Consider the following 25707-nt stretch of genomic DNA (forward strand, 5'->3'; position numbering starts at 1 on the left):
CGACCGGGATGGCTCGGAAGACTGGGGTGATTGGCTGGTTACAATTGGGGAGAAAAAGGGGGGGAATAAATAAATACAAGATATATCATTGGTCACTAAATAACCCCACTGCTGTGGAATCACATGTTCTGTAGAATGTGTGAGCATTATTAACTGGTCACTAAAAGCACTTCTGAGGCTATTCAAGGAATCTTACACTGGGTGTTTGTCACAGAGGCGAAACTACCATATATGCAGGTAACGCAGCTGCATTTGGGCCCGTAACAGTTTAGGGCCCGTATGCATGGACCCCTCTTTATCTCGCCACTGTCGTATCAAAGTTCTCAAGCACTGAGTCTACAGTATACGGTATGTTCAAAAATGTGCAAAGTGTGCCCACACATAGTAATTATGGAGATGCGTACTACTGTGTAGCAAAATCCACACGGAAGAGTTAGATAGCTAGCTAAGGGTCAATACCTCGCACAGCAAAAGGCTTGGAGAGTGCACCTATGATGCAAGTAGAACTTATTTATTATTTATTTAACTAATCCTACACACGTGTTTTGTGTTTGCGCAGACATGGATAATGTCAATGTGCGGGAGCGCCATCACCGATTATGTTTTCATCTGTGTCAAGGTGCGCTGTCACCAATTGTTTTCATCTGTTATGGTGCTTTGACACCAGATTTTGTTAAGTAGACTAGTCTATCACTATCTTGGCCTTCCTATTATGACTCCTCTTCTATAGCACGGCATTCTCTAAGTAATAATTTCTTTCAGTCATCAACTGTGCAGTATATTTTGCTGTTGCTGGTCATTTTAAAGCTGCATGCTTTCACTTCTTTCATTCGCTACTGACGTTTTGTTATGTTACGTGTATTTGTGATGGACAGGCTGAGGCCCGCTTTGACCATCTTGCATTGGGGCCCGGCACTGACTCATTACGCTTGTGGTTTATCGTATCGTATTATATTCTGTAACTTCCTCCTGGTTCTCACCCCTGATCACCTCTAATGAGACAGGACTCAGGCCAATTATAGAGCCTACCATTTTCACAAGTTTATTGATCCTGTTTCTTCCATCAACTGTGATGCTTCTGCCCTAACAGGCAACAGTATAAAATAAACAAGGTATTGGCTAAAATTATTTAATAATATAAAGTATTTGAGAGTTTGCTGCTTAAGAAATATTGAGGGAGACCACTAGGAAGGTTTTTAGTGTGTCATCAGGGTAGAGGAAGGAAGACAAGAAGACTTGGTGGTGGAATGAGGAAGTACAGCAAAGTATACAGAGGAAGAGGTTGGCAAAGAAGAAGTGAGATAGTCAGAGAGATGAAGAAATTAGACAGGAGTACAAGGAGATGCAGCGTAAAATGAAGAGAGAGGTGGCAAAGGCAAAGGAAAAGGTGTATGGTGAGTTGTATTAGACACTAAGGAAGGAGAAAATGACGTACCGATTGGCTAGACTGAGGGACCAGCTGGGAAGGGTGTGCAGCAAGTTAGGGCGATCAAGTATAGAGATGGGAATGTGCTGACAAGCGAGGTGAATGTGCTGAGAAGGTGGAAGGTGTACTTTGAGGCGCTGATGAATGAAGAAAATGAGAGAGGGAGAGAGAAGTTTGGATGATGTGGGGATAGTGAATCAGGAAGTGTGGTGGATTAGCAAGGAGGAAGTGAGGACAGCTGTGAAGAGGATGAAGAGTGGAAAGGAAGTTGGTCCTGATGACATACCTGTGGAGGCATGGAGATGTTTAGGAGAGATGGCAGTGGAGTTTTTAACTAGATTGTTTAGCACAATCTTGGAAAGTGACTGGATGCCTGAGGAGTGGAGAAGAAGCATACTGGTACCGATTTGCAAGAACAAGGGCAATATTCAGAACTGTAACAAGTACAGAGGTATACAGTTGAGGTATACAGAAGCTAAGTTAAGAGGACAGGTGATGATTAGTGAGTAGAAGTATGGTTTCATGCCACGAAAGAGCACCACAGATGTGATGTTTGCTTTGAGAATGTTGATTGAGAAGTATAGAGAAGGCCAGAAGGAGTTGCATTGTGTCTTTGTGGATTTAGAGAAAGCATATGACAGTGCCGAGAGAGGAGGTGTGGTATTGTATGAGGAAGTCGGGAGTTGCAGAGAAGTATGTAGGAGTGGTGCAGAATATGTATGAGGGAAGTGTGACAATGGGGAGGTGTGTGGTTGGAATAACAGATGGGTTCAAGGTGGAGGTGGGATTACATCAAGGATCAGCTCTGAGCCCTTTCTTGTTTGCAAAGGTGATGGACAGGTTGATGGGTGAGATCAGGCAGGCATCTCCATGGACTATGATGTTTGTGGATGACATTGTGATCTGTAGCGAGAGTAGGGTGCAGGTTGAGGAGAGCCTGGAGAGGTGGAGGTATGCACAGGAGAGAAGAGGAATGAAAGTCAGTAGGAGCAAGATGGAATACATATGCATGAATTTGAGGGAGGACAGTGGAATGGTCAGGATGCAAGGCGTAGAGGAGATGAAAGTGTATGAGTTTAAATACTTGGGGTCAACTGTCCAAAGTAACGGGGAGTGTAGAAGAGAGGTGAAGAAGAGAGTGCTGGCAGGGTGGATTGGGTGGAGAAGAGTGTCAGGAGTGATTTGCGACAGAAGGGTACCAGCAACAGTTAAAGGGAAGGTTTTACAAGATGGTTGTGAGACCAGCTATGTTATATGGTTTGGAGACAGTAGCACTGACGAAAAGACAGGAGGTGGAGCTGGAGGTGGCAGAGTTGAAGATGCTAAGATTTGCATCGGCAGTGACGAAGAAGGACAGGATTAGGAACAATTATATTAGAGGGACAGCTCAGGTTGGACGGTTTGGAGACAAAGCAAGAAAGCCAAGATTGAGATGGCTTGGACAGTGTGGAGGAGAGATTCTGGGTATATTGGGAGAAGGATGCTGAATATAGAGCTGCCAGGGAAGACAAAATGAGGAAGGCCAAAGAGGAGGTTTATTGATGTGGTGAGGGAGGACATGCAGGTGGCTGGTGTGACAGAGGAAGCTGCAGAGGACAGGAAGAGATGGAAACGGATGATCCGCTGTGGTGACCCTTACCGGTGGCAGCCAAAAGTAGTAGTAGTAGATTTGAGAGTTGCCTGCTAACCTCAAAGGACTTTATTTTCCTCCTTATTAAACAAAGCATCGGTGTGCTTCTTCCAGTTCAAATCCTTTTCCATATAAAGTCCTAGGTATTTGAAAGAGGGATCAATCTCTACTTGGTATCCCTTTGATTAAAATAGGTTTGAGCTCACCCCTTTCTTTTTTTGAAGTTGATGATCATCTCCCAGGTTTAACTGATGTTTTAGGATAGTTTGCATCGCACCGGTTTGCAGAACTCGCAACCCCCTCTCTATAGATTTGGGCTTTGCCATTCTTAAATGGCAAATGAGGGTAATGTCTCCTGGAATGTTCTCTACTATGTGACAAGTCAGTGTGAACTACTTGCAGGTCTTTTGTGAGATATTCTCTTATAAGCCTCATGCTTAGAAAACACATACAGAACAAGGCCATGTGTCTACTGGAGACCTCTTTCAAAGATACATTGCTAGCTCTGGTGCTGGAGGGGAGTGCTATGCCAAAAGCAGGTGCCCATTGGCATTGGGTGGCAAAGTGGCCTAGTGGTTAATACTGTTGCTTCACAGCAAGAAGGCCCAGGGTTCGAACCCAAGGCTGTCCCAGGTCCGTTCTGTGTGGAGTTTGCATGTTCTCCCCGTGTCTGTGTGAGTTTTCTCCGGGTGCTCCGGTTTCCTCGCACCATCAAAAGGACATGCATGTTAGGGTTAATATTCCTGTCTGTGCCCCTGACCAAAGCAGTGGAAAGATGAACTGGAGTTGGTCCCCGGGTGCTGCAGCTGCCCACTGCTCCTATACAATTGGATCGGTTAAATGCAGAGAACAAATTTATTGTAAGAATACAATTTGTTAAAAGAATACAATGACAAAATAAAGTGGCTTTCTTTTTTGTTGAAACAAATGCTCAATAGTTGTTGCTGTCACGCCAAAAGAATTATCCCTTCTGATTTTTCTTTTTTCTCATCATGACTTTATGTGCCTAAATTTTAAAATATATGTTGGCTTTCTGCTACCAACACAATTCATCAATTCATTTTATGTTTGTTTTTATTTCTCCTCCCTGCTTTGACAAAGTAGATGCAGCTTTTGTTTCTTCTCTGTTGCACTCCTCATTTTTCCTTATTGGTTGGTGGAAGTAGAAGTGACATTGATGAGCTGTGTACTTCTCCCAGGAGAGGTCACTTCTCTGTATTGTGTCAAGGGTGTCCAAAGCACGGCCTTGCCATAGAAAACAAGGAAAATACAGGGAGCACTTTTTTACAGGTCTCTGGTGGACACAGCCTAAGTCTACTGAATGCAGATTCACAAAGTATTTATTATCTGGAATCAATAACAGTAATACATTGACTATATGACACTGTGTCTTATTAAATAAAGAATTTAAAATTGTCAGTTTACTTTATGCATGCTCAATAATCCAGCTAAGGAAATCACAGAAAGTTGAATCAATTCATCTGGATACAACATTTATTGAGAGAAACGTTTCATCACTCATCTAAGTGACCTCTTCAGTCTCGAATGACTGCAGGTATCCCCACCGTTATAAACAACATGTATTTGCCAAAACACCGTGTCTCAGTTGCTTTTAAATCCCAAAACACGCTGCGCCAAAAATTAGTCCACCCCAAGCATCGGGTCCCCCGGCACAAACAGAGCAGTATATAGTATACGCTGTTAAGTGCCAGGAGGATTGCTGTGACTTGTACATCAGGGGAACGAAACAGACGCTGGCCAAGAGGATGGCACAACACAGGAGAGCTAACACATCAGGCCAGGACTCCACAGTCTACACCCATCTACAGGTCAGTGGCCACTCTTTCAAGGATGAGGATGTGCACATCCTTGATAGGGAGGAATGCTGGTTTGAACGGGGAGTCAAAGAGGCCATCGATGTGAAGAGGGAAAGACCACCCCTGAACCGAAGGGGGACTTAAGAGTACATCTGTCGCCATCTTACAATGCTGTGATTGCAAATATTTCCAAATCTTCTGGGAATAGTACACATGGCCATTGTAACGCTAGTTAATGGTCACTGCAGTTTGCATGTGAAACCGATCGTTGGTTTTGGTCATTATGCGGCTGTATTGTTTATAAGGGTGGTGATACCTGCAGTCAGTTGAGACTGAAGTCCTCACTTAGATGAGTGATGAAACGTTTCTCCCAATAAACGTGTCCAGATGAACTGATTCAACTTTCTGTGATGTTAGTGTACTGTAATGCTGCTTAAGCTACTATATGCAAAAAGCAACCAGAACTAAATAAAAAGAGTTAACATTATCACTGAGTAAATTAAAAAAAAAAACTTTTTACAAGGTTTTGCGTTGCTTTTTTCAGAAATGTTTATGTTGCAGAATTTTCAATACGTTTTCTGTGCTTGGGCAAAATGGTATCTTTCTGGCGACTCAGATAGGCAGAAAGAGTTTTTTGCAATCATACTATGCATACAATATTAGTTATAAATACAGTTTTGTAAAAGCCATTATCAAAAATATATTTTCACATAAAGTGATCTTGTACTAAAGGGATGTACTTGAGAGAAAACCTTTCACAATCAATAATATGAAACACAACACATTCAGTAAGCAGCCGTTCCATTGCTGGAATCAATTTTCTTTTTTTCTCAGTTTTCACATGTAGACCAAGGGGTGCCAGAGAAGAGGCTGTCACTGCATACTTACTGAGCACTTCAACCCTTTACAGCCTTCAAGTAGGGGGTGTTTGATAATGGAGAGTGCCTTGCAGTCCAGTTTTTTATGCTACTGACTCGAAACTTTGGTTCTACAAAAGCTGAATACAACAATGTAACTCTCTAACTCTCTTGAAGCTTGTCCTTTTTGGCACAATAAAAACTTATTTTCCCGAAACAATGAATCTAAACCAAAACTTATCTCCCACTTAAGTTAAATTTTGTCTCAGAATGCTTCTTTCATTATGATTAAAAGAGCCCGTCACCAATAATGGCCCCTGAATGTAATATTGTGACATCCTTTTTCCCAGACTCTTGAAGAGGAATTTTACATTTTCTAGGATCTTTGGCTGACATGGTGATATGGCTCTAAGGCTTTGCTTTGAGTCTGTAACTTCAAGTTTTATATCTTCAAAGTTAGGACTAATAAACATGATGATGGAGGGCTGCTCTTTACTCCCGCTGCCACCACAAGCAGCACCAATCTGAGGCAATACACATGGAGCTAGTTGAGCTTGTTAGCTGACACTAACCAGAAACAATGGCATTATAACTGATTTTGGAAAGGGGGAGGACATCATTGATTCTGGAGGCACTGTCTTTGTCATGGTCCCTCCCGGTTCCAGCCACCCCCCGACCTTGGTTTCTATATCTCATTTCTTGTCCTGCTCTGACAACACCATCCCAGTCCTGAATCTGTCTAGTTTTTCTTTGTTACCCATTTGCCTCAAAGCTGTTGTTGATTATTCAGTCAAGTTTCTATGTATTTAAGTTTGGCTCTTTAGTTCATACATTGTTACCATGGCATTGTCATGTAGCCTTGTGTGTTCTTGATGTTAAACCTTTTGTTTCTCCTACTGCTTTGTCTGCACTTGGGTCCTCAATTCCTGCTTCCTCCATGACAGTCTTTTACACTGGGTTTGCTCTCAAGCAAGCTTCTGCCTTTGGTGGTTTGATCGGACCAAAGCGGTCAAAGCTCTTCCAGTTTTTGCTTGTATTCTGCACTTTTCAGTCAAATTCACTGGACATGCCAGTGTCAGTTGGGAACTAATCTGACTCACGGGAAGTAGGCTGTGGGTATAACCCTGCTATTGGCCGACTACTTCAGTCTGAATTCTCCTCCCCTTCCACTATCTGCGTGTTATTGTTTTCATAGTCTCACATAGCCAGATAGTTTTAATAGTCTCTAATAGCCAGACTTATCTCCACACTTCAGTGCTAGTCATAAAAATTGGTTCAGTCAAATGACAGGACTATATGAGTCTTAGATTTAGCCTTTCTCTCTCTCTCTACATATATATATATATCAAGTTGGATTTTACTACAGTTGCAGGACCACAACAACTTGTGAACGCACCTTGGAAAAGCCCAGACTCCATCTCGTAAGACTCTCATGCCCGATCTGTCTTCTGACACGGCCATCATCAGTCGGAGTTGAGTTGGCACATCTTTTAATTCTGGCAGTGGCATGAAACACTGACATTGACTTGACCAATGTACCGATCCATTTCACTTCACACAAGCTTCTGTGATATTGGTTTATTAAGGTTCTGCAATAGCGCCATACATCTGTCTGTGGTTTTAACAGGTCCAGTGAGCTCCTGCAGAGCCGAAGTATAGGGAGACTTCACCTCTAGGGCACCGATGATCGAGTTATGTTCGTCTTTTCTCTAAGTAAAAGTTGTATGACATAGTCAACACATGTTTTACTGTTTTATGTTGCGTTTTCTTTTGCAGAGATTTAGCCATTTTAATGCCAGGGCTCGCTTCCCGCACATGCAAATGTTCCACCAAACCAAGTTTCCCCCAACACTATTTTGCAAGGGCAATGCCGCTACATCCTGGGCTTAGCACCGCCCAAGAGGATTGTGATTGGTTTAAAGAAATACAAACAAAAGGGCCCCCCCCCCCCCGCCATTCCAGAATGATAATGGGTTCAGTCAGACCTTTCTCCAGTGCTGGCACAGCGCTAAAACAAAGTGTGGAAATAGGTCTGGCTATGTGATACTCGTGGGGAACTTATCACTTTCTTCATGGCTTTTACATTTCCTTAATTCATATTCATACAACCTACCCTCTTGTGTAGGACACCATCATATTAAATATATTCTCCACATTTATCAACATAATTTTGCTAAATTGTTTTCATGACGGCACGGTGGCGCAGTGGAGGTGGCACAGTACAAGAAGGACCTGGTTTCGAACACTGGGTTGTCCAACCTTGGGGGGGGGGGTGTCATCCCGGGTTGTCCTCCCGGGTTGTCATCCCAGGTTGTCCTCTGTGTGGAGTTTGCATGTTCTCCCCGTGTCTGTGTGGGTTTCCTCGGGGTGCTCCCACAGTCCAAAGACATGTAGGTCAGATGAATCGGCCATACTAAATTATCCCTAGGTGTGAATGTGTGTGTGTGTGTGTGGTGGGAGGGGGGAGCTGTGATGGGGCCCTGTGATTGACTGGCAGCCTGTCCAGGGTGTCTTCCCCCCCCTTGCTGCCCAGTGACTGCTGGGGTAGGCTCCAGCATCCCATGACCCAAATTCGGAAAAGCGGCTTGGATAATGGATGGATGGATGTTTTCATGACTGCAATAGTTATTCTTTAAATGACATGACTTTGCTTAGTGGACACTTTAAAAATTGCCAACTTTGAAGAAATGATCTAAAATTATTTTGGTTTTACAATTTTGGGATGAGCCTTGGTTTATAATAAATCTGCTTTGTTTTTAAGAGAAGTACCCCCATCAATGTGTTGGCTATGCCCTTTAAAAATTAAGAAATGGCAGCAATCAGTAAGATATTAGCCATTACAGTTTGACACAAAGTGTCTATGCCCCAGTACTGATCAAGAGTTCTCGATCCAGCAACACTCCACTTAGTAAACATCGGGTAAACATATGGGTTGGTTACATTGGTTTTTTTTTTTTCTTTAAAGTAAAATGTCACCGATTTTTTTTTTTGTATGTGCAATCAGTACTGATTAATGTAATGGTTTGAAGCAATAAAGCTCTCACTATGTACCATATTGATGGAGAAATCGGCATTCTCCTGGTCACAGAGTCTTTCCCACGGTGTCCAAACATAGCAGAATGCACTGCACGTAATCCTCTTTATCATCTTCCATAAAATCCTCTGCACTAGTGTTGTGGGACATAATTTCCACCAACGGAAACGTGGCTTTTTTGAAGAGAACAAGGATGTGTTTTTTGAGGCGTGTGTTTAGAGTAGATTAGAGTATAAGAAACCCTACGAGGCTGTAGTCATGGATGGATTAATGCACGGGCCGACGGGGCCCGGGCCCCAGGGCCCCGCCCTTCTGGGGGCCCCCAAGATTAGCGAAATTACGTCCTCTGAAATCCGCCCAATGATTACCCCTTCTATAAATAATCATTACAAGAGGTAATGTCGATTACCAGGGTTTATATAAGACATGATTTCACTAGAATTCTCAATCATGGTGGCAAAATATTGTAACGTGCATGGATAAGTAGACACGCTGGCCGCTGGCTGGCGGGTCTGACCCTTTAGTCGAGCGGTTAGCGATGTCTCCTGCGGTGCGGGCGATACGGGTTTGCTTCCCAGCCGCGGCAGTTCCTGTGGTTGCGTTGTCCCCCGAATTCGCTACAATATTTTTTTCCAATTGTATGCCAAAAATATTCCTGTATTATTTCAAATATGGATTCATTAGCACCAATGTACAATTAAATGTTATAGGCTACACATACAAACAAAAACAGGGTGATTCAAGGGTGATGCTTCGCGTCGGGGTCCTGCATCACCCTGTCGGGGTTTATTTCATAATAATAACCGGCTCACTGTACATTATCCCTTACATATTCAATGCATTCTGGGAGGTAACGTTAACGTGACGTTTGCGCGCCTTAGCAGTTAGTGCTGGTGACGGGTGAAATAATAATAACAACAATAATAATAATAATAATGTAACGTTTTGTAGGTCCTTTAATAATATCACATGCGTTGCGTTGTTTCCGGTGATTACTGTAAGTCACATGACTAATCAAACCTGCTTGGTGAAATTGCATTCAGACTCTCTGGTGTTGTTATAGGGGGGCCTCGTGAATTATTGTCCCCATGGCCCCAGATTGGTTTAATCCGTCCCTGGCTGTAGTTTGTTTTTTTTGTTGTTTTTTTTTTAAAGATTTTGTTTTTTTACCTTTATTTGTCAGAGAGTGAAAGGCAGACAGTGGAGAGGGGGGGGGTACGACATGCAACAAAAGCCGCCGGCTGGAATCGAACAGGCAACAGTTGTGACCATGTGGACATGTGGTATGCACTATAACCATTTGCTACGGAGGTGCCTTGGGTGTAGTTTTTGAAACTGAGTTTTTTTCCGGCTGCCAAGTGATGTATGGTGACGCCATTTGGTGGCCAGAAAAAAATGTGGCTTCAGTGCCGGCCCAGAGATGCAGAAACGATCAGGAACAACTGCAGGTGTTTTTCATGTGCTAACCCTGTTGCAGAGAGACAGAGATGAGGTTGAAAATCAGTGAATTTTTCCTTTACACATAAAATTGACTTAACTTGACTTTAAGATGCAGTCATATATTGGGTGTAGAGGGGGGTCACATGTCATCTGCACTACACACGATATGTATATTATCTGTATGTTAAACTTATATGCAAATACATCAGATTCTGAGGTTTGGCGTACTTCACAGTTTTGACAGCTAACTTAATTGACTGCGTCACCTGTGGGCTGCCTCCTTTCACCTTGCATCCAGTACACCATTTTAATCTATTCTAGCTTTTCACCTCAATCTAGCCTATATGTGATCCTATTGATGCAGGGATAGGGTTGTGGCGTGAACCTCTGTCCAATTTGATTTGCTATTGGGGCCTGTTTTGAAACATCAGACCGTAAATTAACCCCTGAAGCATCCTCGCATGGAGCTCCAGTCCCCCTTTATAAGCCTTCAAGTTCTCTCAGTTCACCAGAGAAGTGTGAGTTATGACTCAAGAGAAGCCCGTCATCAGACCGAAAAAGCCCCGTTATGTCTCCCAAATAACCTCAGGCAAAAGAAAGGGCTAAACGAAAACATTGGCATTTGACAGCATGAGGGAACACACTGATCACCTTTGTCCAAGAAGTGTCCACACCTCTGATGCCCCCTTTTCACTACCCGCATACCACTAACTGGCTACCTACTTCGCACCCATTACTCTACTAAAGTACAGGTCTGCAGCTTGCTGGTATGGACATGAGCCATCTAATTGTGTTATTGGTTTCTAGCCAATGTGCAGCCAACGTAATCAATATAGGCAAGGCTTATCTCCTGCAGAGTTGACATGCTTCCAGTTTAAGATGAAATTACATCTTTTCCTCTGTAAATAAAGGAGCTTCTGCATTTATTTTTCTAGTTTATTCATTAATATTCTCCACTCGCTTTCTGATAGGCGTGCACAGTGCTGTTTGTAGAGGGGAGGGGAGAGGTAGACGGAGTCAGGCTTTTTCTTTTTAATCAGATCCCTTGCATGTTTAACACTACCAACGTTATGCGGCCTCACTTACACTAACCATTTCATTGCAGCCCCTGGCATTGAAATACACTAATGGGCAACACAATTTGGTGTGTCCACACTTGACAGTAAAATGTGATCTTTTTGATCAGAGCAGTGTTCAAATCACCTTTACCCATGCAATACTGAAATAAGACCCACAGATTGATGCTGGGAGTATGTGGGAGGTAATGCTCCTTTTCCTGGTGTGTAAAATTATTTTTAATCGCGATATGGGCCCACGTAACATTTATTTTAGGCCGATTGAGAGGAGAGCAACAGCATTCACTGTGCTCCATGAAATTGCATTTTCTGTGGAGAGGAGGATGTGGGGTCTGACCACGTAACCGGCGTTGATGGGAGTATGTGGTCCGGCAAACGTTGATTGATGCAGACTGGGTGGTTAACTTTCTGATGCAAAGGCAGGCCTTTGATTACGTTTGTAAACATTATGAACAGCTTCAACCCCTTTCTGTGTCACCAGCATACCTGCATCTGTGCAACCGTATTTTATCAAAGCAACTGGCAGTGGCACTTTGTGTTTGTACTATGGCAAACAACAAATATGGCGGTAATAGGGGTGAATAAAAGCATGGTGTGATAATGCCTTTCCGCTGTGTGCGTTTCCTGTTTTTGTGGTCATTTTTGTCTCGACTATTCAGAGTACCAAACGCAACATGAGTTTGACTACCTGGTGAGGTGGCCTGGCTGATACGGATCACAGTGTGAGCTCAATTTAACTTTTGAGCATCCAGACTTGTAAGTTAATGCAGCTTGGTCGGATCAGATGCACGAGTTCACATTGAAATAACAAGTGTAACCAAAGCCTACGGTAGACTTTATTTAGGTAGATTACGTGATTCATTCCTTCGCCTCTTCACTTTTTTTTTTGCCCCCCCCCCCTTTTTCTCCCCAATTGTATCCAGCCAATTACCCTACTCTTCTGAGCTGCCCCGGTCGCTGCTCCATCCCCTCTGCTGATCCGGGGAGGGCTGCAGACTACCACATGCCTCCTCCGATACACGTGGAGTCACCAGCCACTTCTTTTCACCTGACAGTGAGGTGTTTCACCAGGGGGACTTAGTGCGTGTGAGGATCACGCTATTCCCCTCAGTTCCCCCTCCCCTCGAACAGGCGCCCCGACCGACGAGAGGAGGCGCTAGTGCAGCGACCAAGACACACACACACCCACATCCGGCTTCCCACCTGCAGACACAGCCAGTTGTGTCTGAAGGGACGCCTGACCAAGCCGGAGGTAACATGAGGATTCAATCCGGCGATCCCCGTGTTGGTAGGCAACGGAATAGACCACTACGCTACCCTCACAATTATCACAATTTGGTACACTCTCTAATCATCAATGGAACTTGGAAAAATTCGAGTTTAATGAGTAGTTGTGTTTGTGTATTGCTTGTATGAAATTCCTCATTTCAACTTTGAAAATTATATAATGAGTTTGACACTGAAAGTCTTTGAATCGACACGCGGTGAGGGATTCCCACTCGGAAGGAATTTGTATTTGGTCGTAGTTTACTGATGAAACCCTCTTAAATAGCATTACTTTGATGGAATTGGCCCTCTGCTGGTTTCCTTACATAATCTAAGCTGTAATGATATTTTTCTATTCCCTTCTGTTTTATAAAGACCTGCCTCTTGTCAACCTTACGGTGGAGCCACAGCCTGTCCTGGAGGGAAATCTGGTCAAGTTCCACTGCTCTGCAAAGGCCAACCCACCTGTCTTCTATTATAGGTGAGCCATGCTACAACTTCAAATTAGCATTTTGATGTGTGTGCTCTGTAGAGACAAACATGTGTGTCCCTGCTCGCTGTCTTTCATCCTCTCTGGCTTGGTGATGAACAAAGACTTCTGCCCTCTGTAAAATCAAACAGTCAAAACGTTGGTACACGAGGAACGTGCAAAATAAATCCATTTAACAACGACTTAACTGAATAAATGAAGTGGGTCAAGACAGAAAGGAGGTCAGCAAAAGACAACTACAGGCACACGGGAAATTGAAAGGCAAAATTACTTTTGTTAAACATGCCAACCGTGGATGCCCGCTACATCAAAGACCCCAAAACTGGGAATAGAAATGCAAATGGTGCGTGTGCTTGTATTGTTTCCAGCAGTATATCTAGGTGGTATAATGTCCTTATTCTGTTGTGTCTTGCTAAGTTCTTGTCCATTAGTCCAAGTAATGTTTGTATTTTGTTCTAATTCATCAAATCCATATAAAAAAGGGACAGACTTTTATGGCATAGTCACTATCATTATTTCTATCTATCTATCTATCTATCTATCTATCTATCTATCTATCTATCTATCTATCTATCTATCTATCTATCTATCTATCTATCTATCTATCCCATCCATCCATCTATCCAATTATCCATTCATCCATCCGTCTGTACGTCCATCTGTCCGTCTGTCTATCCGTTTGTCTGTTATATCATTTGTATGATTGTTTGTGTGTGTGTCTGTCTGTCTGTCTGTCTTGAATGTATGCAGTATTCCTGTGTCAGTTTCAGAGGCAATTATTTTCTGGTGGTGATACACAGTAAAACAAGCAATCAGCGCAATAAATAATGGCTGCAGGGTAGAAATAGCTGTGCTGGTAAAACTAGCAAAACTGCATGTCAGGTTATTAGCTAACAAGTGTCACAGTAGCTTTGTGACCTGCAGAACAAATCTCGCAGGTTTTCACTTTCAGAGATAACTGGCAATGTGAAAACCCGCCAGATTTGTCCGGTGTCACATCTTCTTTCAACTGCATTACATAAACGTCTCACTGGGGTGCTTGTATGCAAGTCACCCGCATGTTCAGCATGAATCTTCAGGGTGACTTGCATGCAAACAACTCCTGAACATGCAAACGCCTCCTGAACATGCAAGCCTGCTGGAAAAAACAAAAACAAAAAACATTTAGCACCAGATCAGCCAGACACATTTAACCTGCACAGCAATTTCTCTTAGCCAGGATAGTGACAAAAATAAAATGTTAATATGTTTTCTGATTGTGAGCTAAAAATGTTCACAGCTAGGCTTCAAGCTTCTCCTGCCATGGTACCTCCTTGCAGCATTGTACCCCACCAGCCCTTATTGCCATGACTGCATTTGTACTAAATGAAGAATAAAGAGTGCACAAAGGCATAGCAAAAGAAAAGTGTTCCGCTGTCTTCCACAGTTAGAACTTGTTTCAATGGCTTGTGCATTGGTTATCAAGGTTACTTTTCAAACAATGCTTGGCATGACACGCTGGCTTTAACAGCTCACTTACAGGTAGCATAACAAATATCAATCCGGAGTGGATCATGGCATTTTAAATCCAACTCACTTTCACTACCTTGTCTCCGAGTTTCCTTGCTCTGTTTGTTTGTTTGTCATATTTGTCATTTTACTTATAAATGTGTCCTTCTCTCCTTTGTCTTCTTTTTATTATCGTGTCAATTCAGATTGTACTTATGTCAACAGTGGAAAAGGAACACAATTCACTCAAATAATTGTTTTCATTTCAAACCCATCATGTTTTTCAGTCTGCCACACGGCTGTTAAGCTTTGGTTCAGCTGGAATGAATGTATTACAAACCCGAGTTGAGGTGACAATCACCATCCATCATCCTGCTGCAATAGAAATGGAAGGTTTTAAAATATTTATAATACGCCGACTTCATTGTCCACCTGTGTCTTGTTGTGGACAAGCATTCAAAGCTCCTTAAAGAAAAGACAGACATTAATCTCGTACTTAATTGAAGAAATTGTGTATGTGTGTGTGTGTGTGTACCAGGTTTTTCTATTCTAATGGGGACATTCGGTCCCCATTAGGATAGAAAAACCTGAAACCACCTACCTTGTGGGGACATTTAATGGGTCCCCATGAGGAATAGGGCCTATTTTAGGATTAGGGCTTGGGTTTAGGGTTAAGGTTAGAATTAGGATTAGGTTAAGGTTAGGGTAAGGATTAAGGTTTGGCATGTAGTTATAATAGTAGATAAGGTTAGGGTTAAGGGCTAGGAAATGAATGTAGCCAATGAGGGGTCCTCACAAGTATAGGGTGATGTGTGTGTGTGTGTGTGTGTGTGTGTGTGTGTGTGTGTGTGTGTTTGACAGGAAAGCTACAGCACAACAGAGACTGCCCCTGGGTAATGGGAACTGAAATGGATGACAGGAAAAACAGTATGTGTGGAGATGGGAGAAAAAGGACTGTGTTCATTTGTAGAGAAAAATGACTTGTGTAGTACAGACAGCCACAAGCCAGGAAATATTACCCCTGGTAGTCGTTACGTGATTTTTTTTCCCCCCAAGCTTAGTAATTATGTTTGCAAACATTAACAGGCATGTGAACATGTTGGTTGTAGGCAGTAGCTGAATGTATCACTGTTAATTACCTGCATCTTTCCAGATGTGTAGATAGACCTTTATGGACGAAGAGATCTGCTGGCAAACATGTCAAGAAATCGGCTCTGTACAGTAGCAATAGGTAGTTGAAAAACTTCCCAGTCGCTAAACTCACCGTACTTCTCAGTTCTCTACAGGCTCAGCGGGTTGGCACAGGGATTAAGGAGACTTGCATAAACTGGAAGACCTGGTTTCATCAGGCATCCTCTTTGTTGAATTATCATTGAGCACGGGGTGCAGACTACAGGGGCGCTCACACAGAGCATCCCTGAAAACATGATCTGGGAAATTGTGGGGGAGTGTCTCTGAAATTTTTACTATCAGATTGTTTAAGCCACAGTTTTGCTATGTGCATTTCTATATATTTTTTTTCCTATTGCAATAAGCTGTGTCATACACGTATTCTTTGAATTTACCCTCAAACAGGCAAAGCAGCAGAATATGTAATGAGAAATCATATTTATTTATTTATTTGCATGTTTATCCTTGAATAACAAAACTACATTAAAATGTTGTATCATTTATCTTCAAAGGAGTTGAATCGAGTGCAACTGGATTTGGTATATATCCGTCAAGACGTTTCGCCTCTCATCCAAGAGGCTTCCTCAGTTCGTGCCTTTCTGACTAGACCAAGCTAGTCTGACTGGCTGGTGATGAGACTCAGAATTTATCCTCTTGGAGTCGTTGTCAGAGCTATAGATGTCCATGGCTCTTTATGTCCCGATGTTTACCAGAGCCACGTATATCAATAGCTCCGATAACGATGGGCACGACCAAACATCGGTACACAAAAGAGCCACTCATATCTATGGCTCTGTTAGCGACGGGCGTTGGTAAACATCAGGACACAAAGAGCCATGGACATCTATAGCTCTAACAATGACTCCAAAGAGGATAAATTCTGAGTCTCATCACCAGCCAGTCAGACTAGCTTGGTCTAGTCAGAAAGGCACGAACTGAGGAAGCCTCTTGGATGAGAGGCGAAACGTCTTCACGGATATATACCAAGTCCAGTTGCACTTGATTCAACTCCTTTGGATAACCATGACCTGGATGAATGAGAACATTCACAGACATCATTTATCTTATGTCAGGTTTTCTGAGTTGTATATCCTGGGAAAAGTTGCCCTATTAAGGTACAAAATCTGTCTGAACCGTCATTTTTTTTCTTTGATGAAGAATGTAAGCTAAAATTATGATTCTCTATTTTCTCACTGCAAAAGATGTCACGTGTATTAAGGATTTATCAGGAATAGAAAGGTGCATTTTAGCATTTGTACAACATGTTTTTTCCCCAGGGCATAACTACTACACGCACATTTTACGGTAGAAGGATATGAGCGCTGAGAGTGACAGAGGACACCCCCCCCCAGTGCTGTTCAGATTCAGATCGTTAAAGGAATGCATCATTACCGATACTGCAAATGGTTATCGGGCCTATACCAGGCTCTTTAGTATCGGTATCAGAGATTTTACTCAAGACTAAAATCTGATGCCAAAAGTCATGAGTAACATATCATAAATTAAGCAAAATGGCTTGACTTACTGTATTTTGTTTTGATGAATCAGATTGGTACTCAGTATTGGATGATACTTAAGAGTTTTACTCAGAATTGGTAGCAGCAGCGAAAATGCAATACTGGTTCATCGATTAGAGCATAAATGATGAAGATGAAGTTCTCAGTCAGAGCAAACACTTTGAGGTGTGAGGAAAAGGAGAGTGCTCGCCCATGTAAAAAAGCCAATGAATTTAGGTGATGGTGCTTCCCATGTAAAGATGTACAATCCTGAACACTACACACAGCACAATTTCAAAATGGAGGATTTTTTTTTTTCCCCAGAGAGACTGACTTTTTACATTGGTGAGCACTCTGTTCGTCCTCACTGGTACTACCATCCGAACTCTCTCCCTCATCTGTATCCTCCAAGTGTTCGCTGTGACTGAGAATTACTTTTTCATCCTTATCGCTGTATGGTCTGAAGAGGAGTACGGGTGGGGGGGGCTCCTCTATCATTCTCTGCGCCTGTCTTTCTACCATAAAATGTGCTGGTGGTAATGCCCTGGGGAGACAATATGTTGTAAAAAATGCTAAAATGCACTTTTCTAATCATAATGATATCCGTTTTGCTACACTACATACATAAAGACCTGGTCCATTTTGAAACTCGTATTCTCAGTACTGTAAAATTGACCCTTTACCACCCCTAATCTGGCAGCATATCCCCCTGGGATAAAGTAGAAGTCAAAGTCTAGACGAGCATGAATGACATTTTCAAAAATTGTCTTTATCAACATGTCACGACACTGTTCAGAAATAACCATATGCCCCTATCTGAACATTGTATTGAAATAATTTATAAAAGCATAACGGGTCATCATATGCCCATCATCTTCTGCAGTAAAGGCTACCAAGAGTTTCTGACCAAGCTGAATAGAAAATGATGGATGAATTTGGTCTTGTGGTGTGTGTTGCCTGCATGCAGTTTAATGAGGCTGATTCAGCACTCATTCACTAATCCAAACTTGGTGCTGTAATAGCAAACTTAGCATAAGAGAAACATTTCCTCATTGCTGTGAGGCTTTTACATTTGATCTATCCCAGCGGTTCTCAAACTTATTACTCAAAGGTCTGCATCTCATTTTTATTCAAGGTCAGAGGTCTGGAACGATTGGCGATAACAAAATAACATTTAATCAACCCACTTAAAACTTTTGTTACAAGTTATTACTTTTATAATGTCCTGCAAAGACCTGCCCGACTCTGCCTCTGATTGGCAGAAAACTCACGTACCCAGTAGGCTGCTCGTTACTGTCGTTAATGGTCGCGCTAGTTTCTGTCCTCTCTGTGTTTCAACGAGGACACATGCACACACACACCCACACACACACACACACACACACACACACACACACACACGGAGCAAAGCAGAGGAGAGAGTGAACCAGGTGAAGTGAAGATAGCATTAGTACTCAAGTGCATGACAACTACACTTGTTATGTTACTGTAAGTGCAGTAAAAGTTTCGTACCGCCCCCCCCCTCCCAAAAAAAGCAAATTCTCTGGTGTAACGTTAATGCGTGAACTCTGCAGCAAAAACACACAAAATGGAAAACATTACACTGTATTCATAACACAAGGCATGGGCTGGGTCCGGATTGACTTACCATGTGGTCCGGATGCGGACCGAGGTCCAGACTTTGAGAAGCCCTGAAAGCCCTGATCAGAATCAGAATCAGAATACTTTATTTATCCCTGAGGGGAAATTGAGTATCCATTTCTGATCTTTCCATTTCTTGTTTGCTGCTTAATACTCCTGTCTATGCCCCTGAGCAAGGCAATGGAAAGACGAACTGGAGTTGGTCACCGGGCACCGCAGCTGCCCACTGCTCCTATACAGTAGGATCGGTTAAATGCAGAAGACAAATTCATTCTAACTGTACAATGACAAAGTAAAATGGCGTTGTTCTTCTTTCTTGTCTCTGCTTTGCTTAAATAGAGCAGGTATACAGTGCATCCGGAAAGTATTCATACCCCTTCACTTTCCCCACATTTTGTTATATTACAGCCTTATTCCAAAATGGATTAAATTCCTTTTTTTCTCATCAATCTACATACAATACTCCATAATGACAAAGTGAAAAAGGTTTTGTAGAAATTTTTGCAAATTTATTAAAAATAAAAAACTGAAATATTGCATGTACATACGTAAGTATTCACACCCTTTACTCAGTACTTGGTTGAGGCACCCTTGGCAGCGATTACAGCCTCAAGTCTTCTTGGGTCTGAAGGTACAAGCTTGGCACACCTACTATATTTGGGGTATTTCTCCCATTCTTCTCTGCAGATCCTCTCGAGCTCTGTAAGGTTAGATGGGGAGCATCGCTGCACAGCTATGTTCAGGTCTTTCCAGAGATGTTCAATGGGGTTCAAGTCTGGGCTCTGGCTGGGCCACTCAAGGACATTCACAGACTTGTCCCGAAGCCACTCCTTCGTTGTCTTGGCTGTGTGCTTAGGGTCATTGTCATGTTGAAAGGTAAACCTTCACCCCAGTCTGAGGTCCTGAGCGCTCTGGAGCAGGTTTTCATCAAGGATCTCTCTCTGTACTTTACTCCATTCATCTTTCCCTCGATCCTGACTAGTGTCCCAGTTCCTGCCGCTGAAAAACATCCCCACAGCATGATGCTGCCACCACCATGCTTCACTGTAGGGATGGTATTAGCAAGGTGATGAGAGGTGCCTGGTTTCCTCCAGACGTGACGTTTGGCATTCAGGCCAAAGAGTTCAATCTTGGTTTCATCAGACCAGAGAATCTTGTTTCTCATGGTCTGAGAGTCCTTTAGGTGCTTTCTGGCAAACTCCAAGTGGGCTGTCATGTGCCTTTTACTGAGCAGAGGCTTCCGTCTGGCCACTCTACCATAAAGGCCTGATTGGTGGAGTGCTGCAGAGATGGTTGTCCTTCTGGAAGGTTCTCCCATCTCCACAGAGGAACACTGGAGCTCTGTCAGAGTGACCATCAGGTTCTTGGTCACCTCCCTGACCAAGGCCCGTCTCCCCCGATTGCTCAGTTTGGCTGGGCGGCCAGCTCTAGGAAGAGTCCTGGTGGATCCAAACTTCTTCCATTTACGAATGATGGAGACCACTGTGCTCTTCAGGACCTTCAAAGCTGTAGAATTTGTTTTGTACCCTTCCCCAGATCTGTGCCTCGATACAATCCTGTCTCGGAGGTCCACAGACAATTCCTTTGACTTCATGGCTTGGTTTCTGCTCTGACATGCACTGTCAACAGTGGGACCTTATATAGATAGGTGTGTGCCTTTCCAAATCATGTCAAATCAATTGAATTTACTATGGGTGGACTCCAATCAAGATGTAGAAACATCTCAAGGGTGATCAGTGGAAACAGGATGAACCTGAGCTCAATTTTGAGTGTCATAGCAAAGGGTGTGAATACTTATGTACATGCAATATTTCAGTTTTTTATTTTTAATAAATTTCTACAAAACCTTTTTCACTTTTTCATTATGGGGTATTGTGTGTAGATTGATGAGAAAAAAAGAGGAATTTAATCCATTTTGGAATAAAGCTGTAACATAACAAAATGTGGAGAAAGTGAAGGGGTGTGAATACTTTCTGGATGCACTGTACATTAGGTTATCGCTTCCCCTGAATCACTCATTGATTTCGTTATTAGTTGTTGTCTCTTCAGATGCAAACCACTCATGGACCTGGAGAGAATCTCACTGACTCAAGTTCAACTTCAACTTTATTATCTTAAATACATATAAAAAGTACCATGTACCTTCAGATACAATGAAATGCATGTGCCCTGGATCTGTCAGCCCTTAAAACTATATATATATATAAGGAAATAATGAATGATAACAATAAATGAGAAATTAGAAATCCCACAAAATAATAATAAATCACTGAAGTTATATAAGGCGCCTACTGTTCTGCAGGAACTCAGTGACTCATTCACACGCTCACAGTTCTCCCACGGTTTTTTTCTCTTAGTCACTATAGCCCTTTCTCTATCATGAAACACTTTATTAGCAGATTTATATGCATATTGTTTGATGATGACATCTAGTGACTTTGAGGCCGCTGACAGCTACTTTTCCTGTAGAAGAGTTAGTGACAGCCTATAGAGCACGCATGCCAATGTATCCACCACAGACCTTTTTCACAGAAACATCTCTATTGCTAACACTGGAGGTGTGCACTTGGATAGCACTGCATGAAAAGCAGGTGGAGCTGATTGGAGTTGTGTGGTAGGTAGTTGTTCTATGCAATTTAATGAGTTTTTTTTCTCATTACAAAAGAAATAGTCCTCCTGCACAGTAAGGCTTCACATCTTTTACACTGTGTTTTCTTTTTAATTGAAAATGTGCTTTTCGAGCATATTGCAAAAATTATACACTGTATGACGCTTTCAATTATTTCATGTGTGTTAATATGCACCATGTGATGGTAATAGCCTGTTTTACATGCAACTCACTTTTTTCTTTAACTGTGTCAGGAAAAAATGCAGTACAGCTTCATGTAAAGCTCAATGTTACCGCTAATTTCCATATTTTCAATGCTAAGCAGTCAAACATACATAGGCCCACTGCCCGATGTTCCTCCAGTTTGAAGGGGATGAGAAAAAAAGTGGTTCTTTACATAAACCTGCAAAGAAATGTCCAAAATCATATGTGCATATAGAATAGGCAAATTCTGTGTATGCAGTTTGATTCAAGGCCAAAAAAATTGCATTTAGGAAACTTGCATGTGATTATGCATACATCCACTTTTTAATCAGTCCAGTTAAATATAACAAGCTTTATCCAGATTTAAGGCATCTTATATTGTTCTATTTGCACCTCTACACTGCTTTTTTTGTGTGCAAAATACAGTATAACCCATATATTTTATCTGCTGGGTTTACTGTAAAAAAGATGGCATCTACTGTCTTCTTTATTTTGTAATTCATGATGCACATTGGCATCTCAAAACTGAGGTTCATGGTTCAAACCCTGGTGTTTTACCTGGCTCCATTGGGCATTGCAGGGAATACAGTTTGCTTTGTTACTAGGGGTAATGTGTTTTCACTGGCAGTGCCAAGCTGAGTCACAAGCTACACAGGGATTCGAACTGTGACTCGTATTGTTGGGAGGCTGGTGTGTTAGTCCACCTGAGCACCTACAAAATTTGCTCGTTTTCAATTGCATATGACTGGTAGCTCATGGCTTTTTGTTCAAGCTGCATTTAGACTGCCACAAATAAATCTTAGTTTTCATGTTTGAATATGCACACCATATTTCATCAGGAACTTACAAGAACTTGGGTGTTTGGTAGGCATTCAGGATATCGCTGTTCTCAGTAAGCTCTGGTTGCCTCAGTTTTTCCGCTGATAAGTGTTCATCAATGGCCGCTATGTTTGTTAATGGGTGGTTCTTCTTTCTTTGGCCCATTTATCCGAGTGTTCTTGGAAATATGGTTTTCACGCTGTTAAAAGGAGCCAGACAGATGGTCTTCACTGCATACCAGCAAACCACTTTAACAGAGTCAAGGAATTAGGAGTGTTTCATAATGTCTTTCACTGCACCTGTCAGCTAATTTCTGTGATACTGAAGAAACAGCCTTGACTATGCTGGGGTTGATCAAAATGAATAGTACAGCCTTTTTAGCTAAAGTCCAGTTTCAGAAAAGAAGGATTCTTTCTTTTCTGAAACTGCCTGGAGACCCACTTGACAGCACCATCACTCCAAGTGATGATGCTTTTTGAGTATAAAACCAATGAGCATAGAGAACTTAGCGTTGTTGGACTTTTTTTTTCTTTCCTTTTATCAAAACTATGTCATTGCCTATTAGTAGGGAAATAGGTCTGACTGAACAGCCTTTTTGTTACCTGTCAAAGGAAACAAACTTTGATGGGAAATCTGTACTCCATAACCAATATTTTAGGATTATTTTCTTTCCCATAGCTTTTTATGGACATCCCTATAGACATCAGGGGTAAAACTACCCATTTGTTGAGGGGTATGCAACATCAACATTGCCCCCAACCCCCCCCCCCCAATCATCAAATTTCAGTCTTCTCAGAACAGCAGGGGGTAAGTCAAATGTACAAAATGCCATCAAAACTAGGCGCAACTCTGTTGCCTACCAACATGGGGCTTGCAGGTTCGAACCCCTGTGTTACCTCCGGCTTGGTCGGGCGTCCCTACAGACACAGTTGGCCGTGTTTATGGGTGGGAAGCTGGATGTGGATGTGTGTCCTGGTCGCTGCACTAGCACCTCCTCTGGTTGGTCGGGGCACCTGTTTGGGGGCGGGGGGGGGGGACTGGGAGGAATAGTGTGATCCTCCCAACCGCTACGACCCCCTGGCGACACTCCTCACTGTCAGGTGAAAAGAAGCGGCTGGCGACTCCACATGTATCAGAGGAGGCATGTGGTATTCTGCAGCCCTCCTCGGATTGGCAGAGAGGGTGGAGCAACAACTGGGATGGCTTGGAAAATAGGGTAATCAGCCAAATGCTATTGGGGAGAAAAAGAGGGAACCCCCCCCCCAAAAAAAACTACGTGCAACAGCCTGAGATTAGTCATGATGTAAATAAAATATCTGTTGAATAGTCAATAAATATTAATCTCTATTTAGCAGTGTATACGTTAACATTATTGTTGGTTAACATTAATTACTACTGATTAACGTTACTCGGTACCAAACAGTTAGCAAATCTTCTTTTACCCAAAACAGAGGACTAATTACATTAAATTGACTCACTTTCAAAATATTCGATCAAAAAAAATGTCCTTGTGTAAGGTCCATGTTGGTAGATGTGTCTCCATCGCGGTTTTAATGTTGGGTTTTGAAAGCCCTAAGGAACAGAACGGGTCAGATTTGCGGAGCAACATGACATCAAATGAGGGGTATGCTCTGATTGGTTGTTTTATGAACCTTGTTGCATTAAGTTAAAACAGTTTCATCTTGAACTTCATGCAAATGTTCAGTTAATTGCAAGGGCTTATACACAATGCAACTTTTGACGAAACTCAGTACAGACCTGACTGTAACTTCAAAAATATGTCTATAATACAGCATATACCTATTTCAAATGACAAAACATAGACAATTAACAACAAAGACACATTCGTATCTTCTATGTGTATATTTTTCATCATTGTTTTGGTGCCGCCCTTTGCATAGCACCCCTATGTGCTGCATATGTTGCATACCCCCTTTCTGTCTTTATGCATGCTCAATAATCCAAATAAGGAAATTACAGAAACCAGTTCATGTGGACACGTTTATCGAGAGCAATACGTTTCATCACTCATCTAAGTGATTTCTTCAGTCTCAACTGACTGCAGGTATCCCCACCCTTATAAACAATACAGTGCCATAACGACCGAAAACGATAGGTTTCATATGCAAATTGCCATGACCATTAACTAGGGTTACAATGGCCATGTGTACTATTCAGAGGATTGGGGAATAGTTGCAATCACAGCATTGTAAGATGGTGACAGATGTACTCTTAGGCCACCCTCTCAGTTCAGGGATGGTCATTCCCTCTTCACATAGGTGGCATCTTTGACTCCCCATTCAAACCAGCGTTCCTTCTTACCAAGGATGTGCCCATCCTCATCCCTGAAAGGGGTGGCCACTGGCCTGTAGATGGGTGTAGACTGTGGAGTCCTGGCCTGATGTTAGTTCTTCTGTGTTGTGACATCCTCTTCACCAGTGTCTATTTGGTTTCCCCAATCTACAAGTCACGGCAATCCTCCTAGCACTTAACAGTGTACACTACATTGCTCTGTTTGTGCCGGGGGACCCGATCTTTGGAGTGTACCAACTTCTGGCGCATCGTGTTTTGGGGTTTGAAAGCAACTGAGAAGCGATGTTTGGAAAAGTCAATTTGCAGTCAGTTTAGACTGAAGAGGTCACTTAGACGAGTGATGAAAAATTTCTCTCAATAAATGTTGTGTCCAGATGAACTGATTCAACTTTCTGTGATATTCCCCCTTTTTACATCTCTGATAGACATCCCTAAGCTATCAGCAATATTGTTTAGTACTCTTAATAATAATAAACTTATATAGCACTTTTCTAACACTCAAAGTCACTTTACAATAAAAGGGGTGAAACAAGACAACAGATAAACATAACACAGACATACAGGGGTGGATGGGAAGGGGGGCTACGCGAGGGATAAGTGGCAGCCACACACGACGCCAGCAGTACTCTCCCACTTAAACAGACACAAAAGGGCAAGAAAAACAAAAAACAAAAGCACTGTAGATGTTGATTTTCTGTAGGGGTTTACTCCCGTAGCCTATTCCTCTCCCGAGGTATCCACTGGGCAATGGCACTATTTAACCCATAGCTGGTGGGTGGTTCGTGGGCATCAGGGAATATCCACACACCGGTGGGCCTGCGTACTGCATGTCTAGGGGCCAGACCTCCTCCGAGTCCCTTGTAGTTCAGCCAGCGTCCAAGGTGTACCTAGTTACCGTGTGTCGCCACAAGGAGGCCCTACATAGGGCTTGC

General features: G+C 42.5%; 1 protein-coding gene across 1 annotated transcript in view; it reads left to right on the plus strand.

Annotated features, from left to right (window-relative positions):
* Positions 1-25707, plus strand: part of LOC130116947 (kin of IRRE-like protein 3) — a 290382-nt gene that overhangs the window by 235772 nt on the left and 28903 nt on the right. The window contains exon 6 of the mRNA XM_056285055.1: positions 12922-13027. Coding sequence (XP_056141030.1) covers positions 12922-13027 — 106 coding nt within the window. The remainder of the gene's footprint in view (positions 1-12921; positions 13028-25707) is intronic.

This window comes from Lampris incognitus, chromosome 8 (assembly GCF_029633865.1).
Source record: "Lampris incognitus isolate fLamInc1 chromosome 8, fLamInc1.hap2, whole genome shotgun sequence".
Classification (NCBI taxonomy): domain Eukaryota; kingdom Metazoa; phylum Chordata; class Actinopteri; order Lampriformes; family Lampridae; genus Lampris; species Lampris incognitus.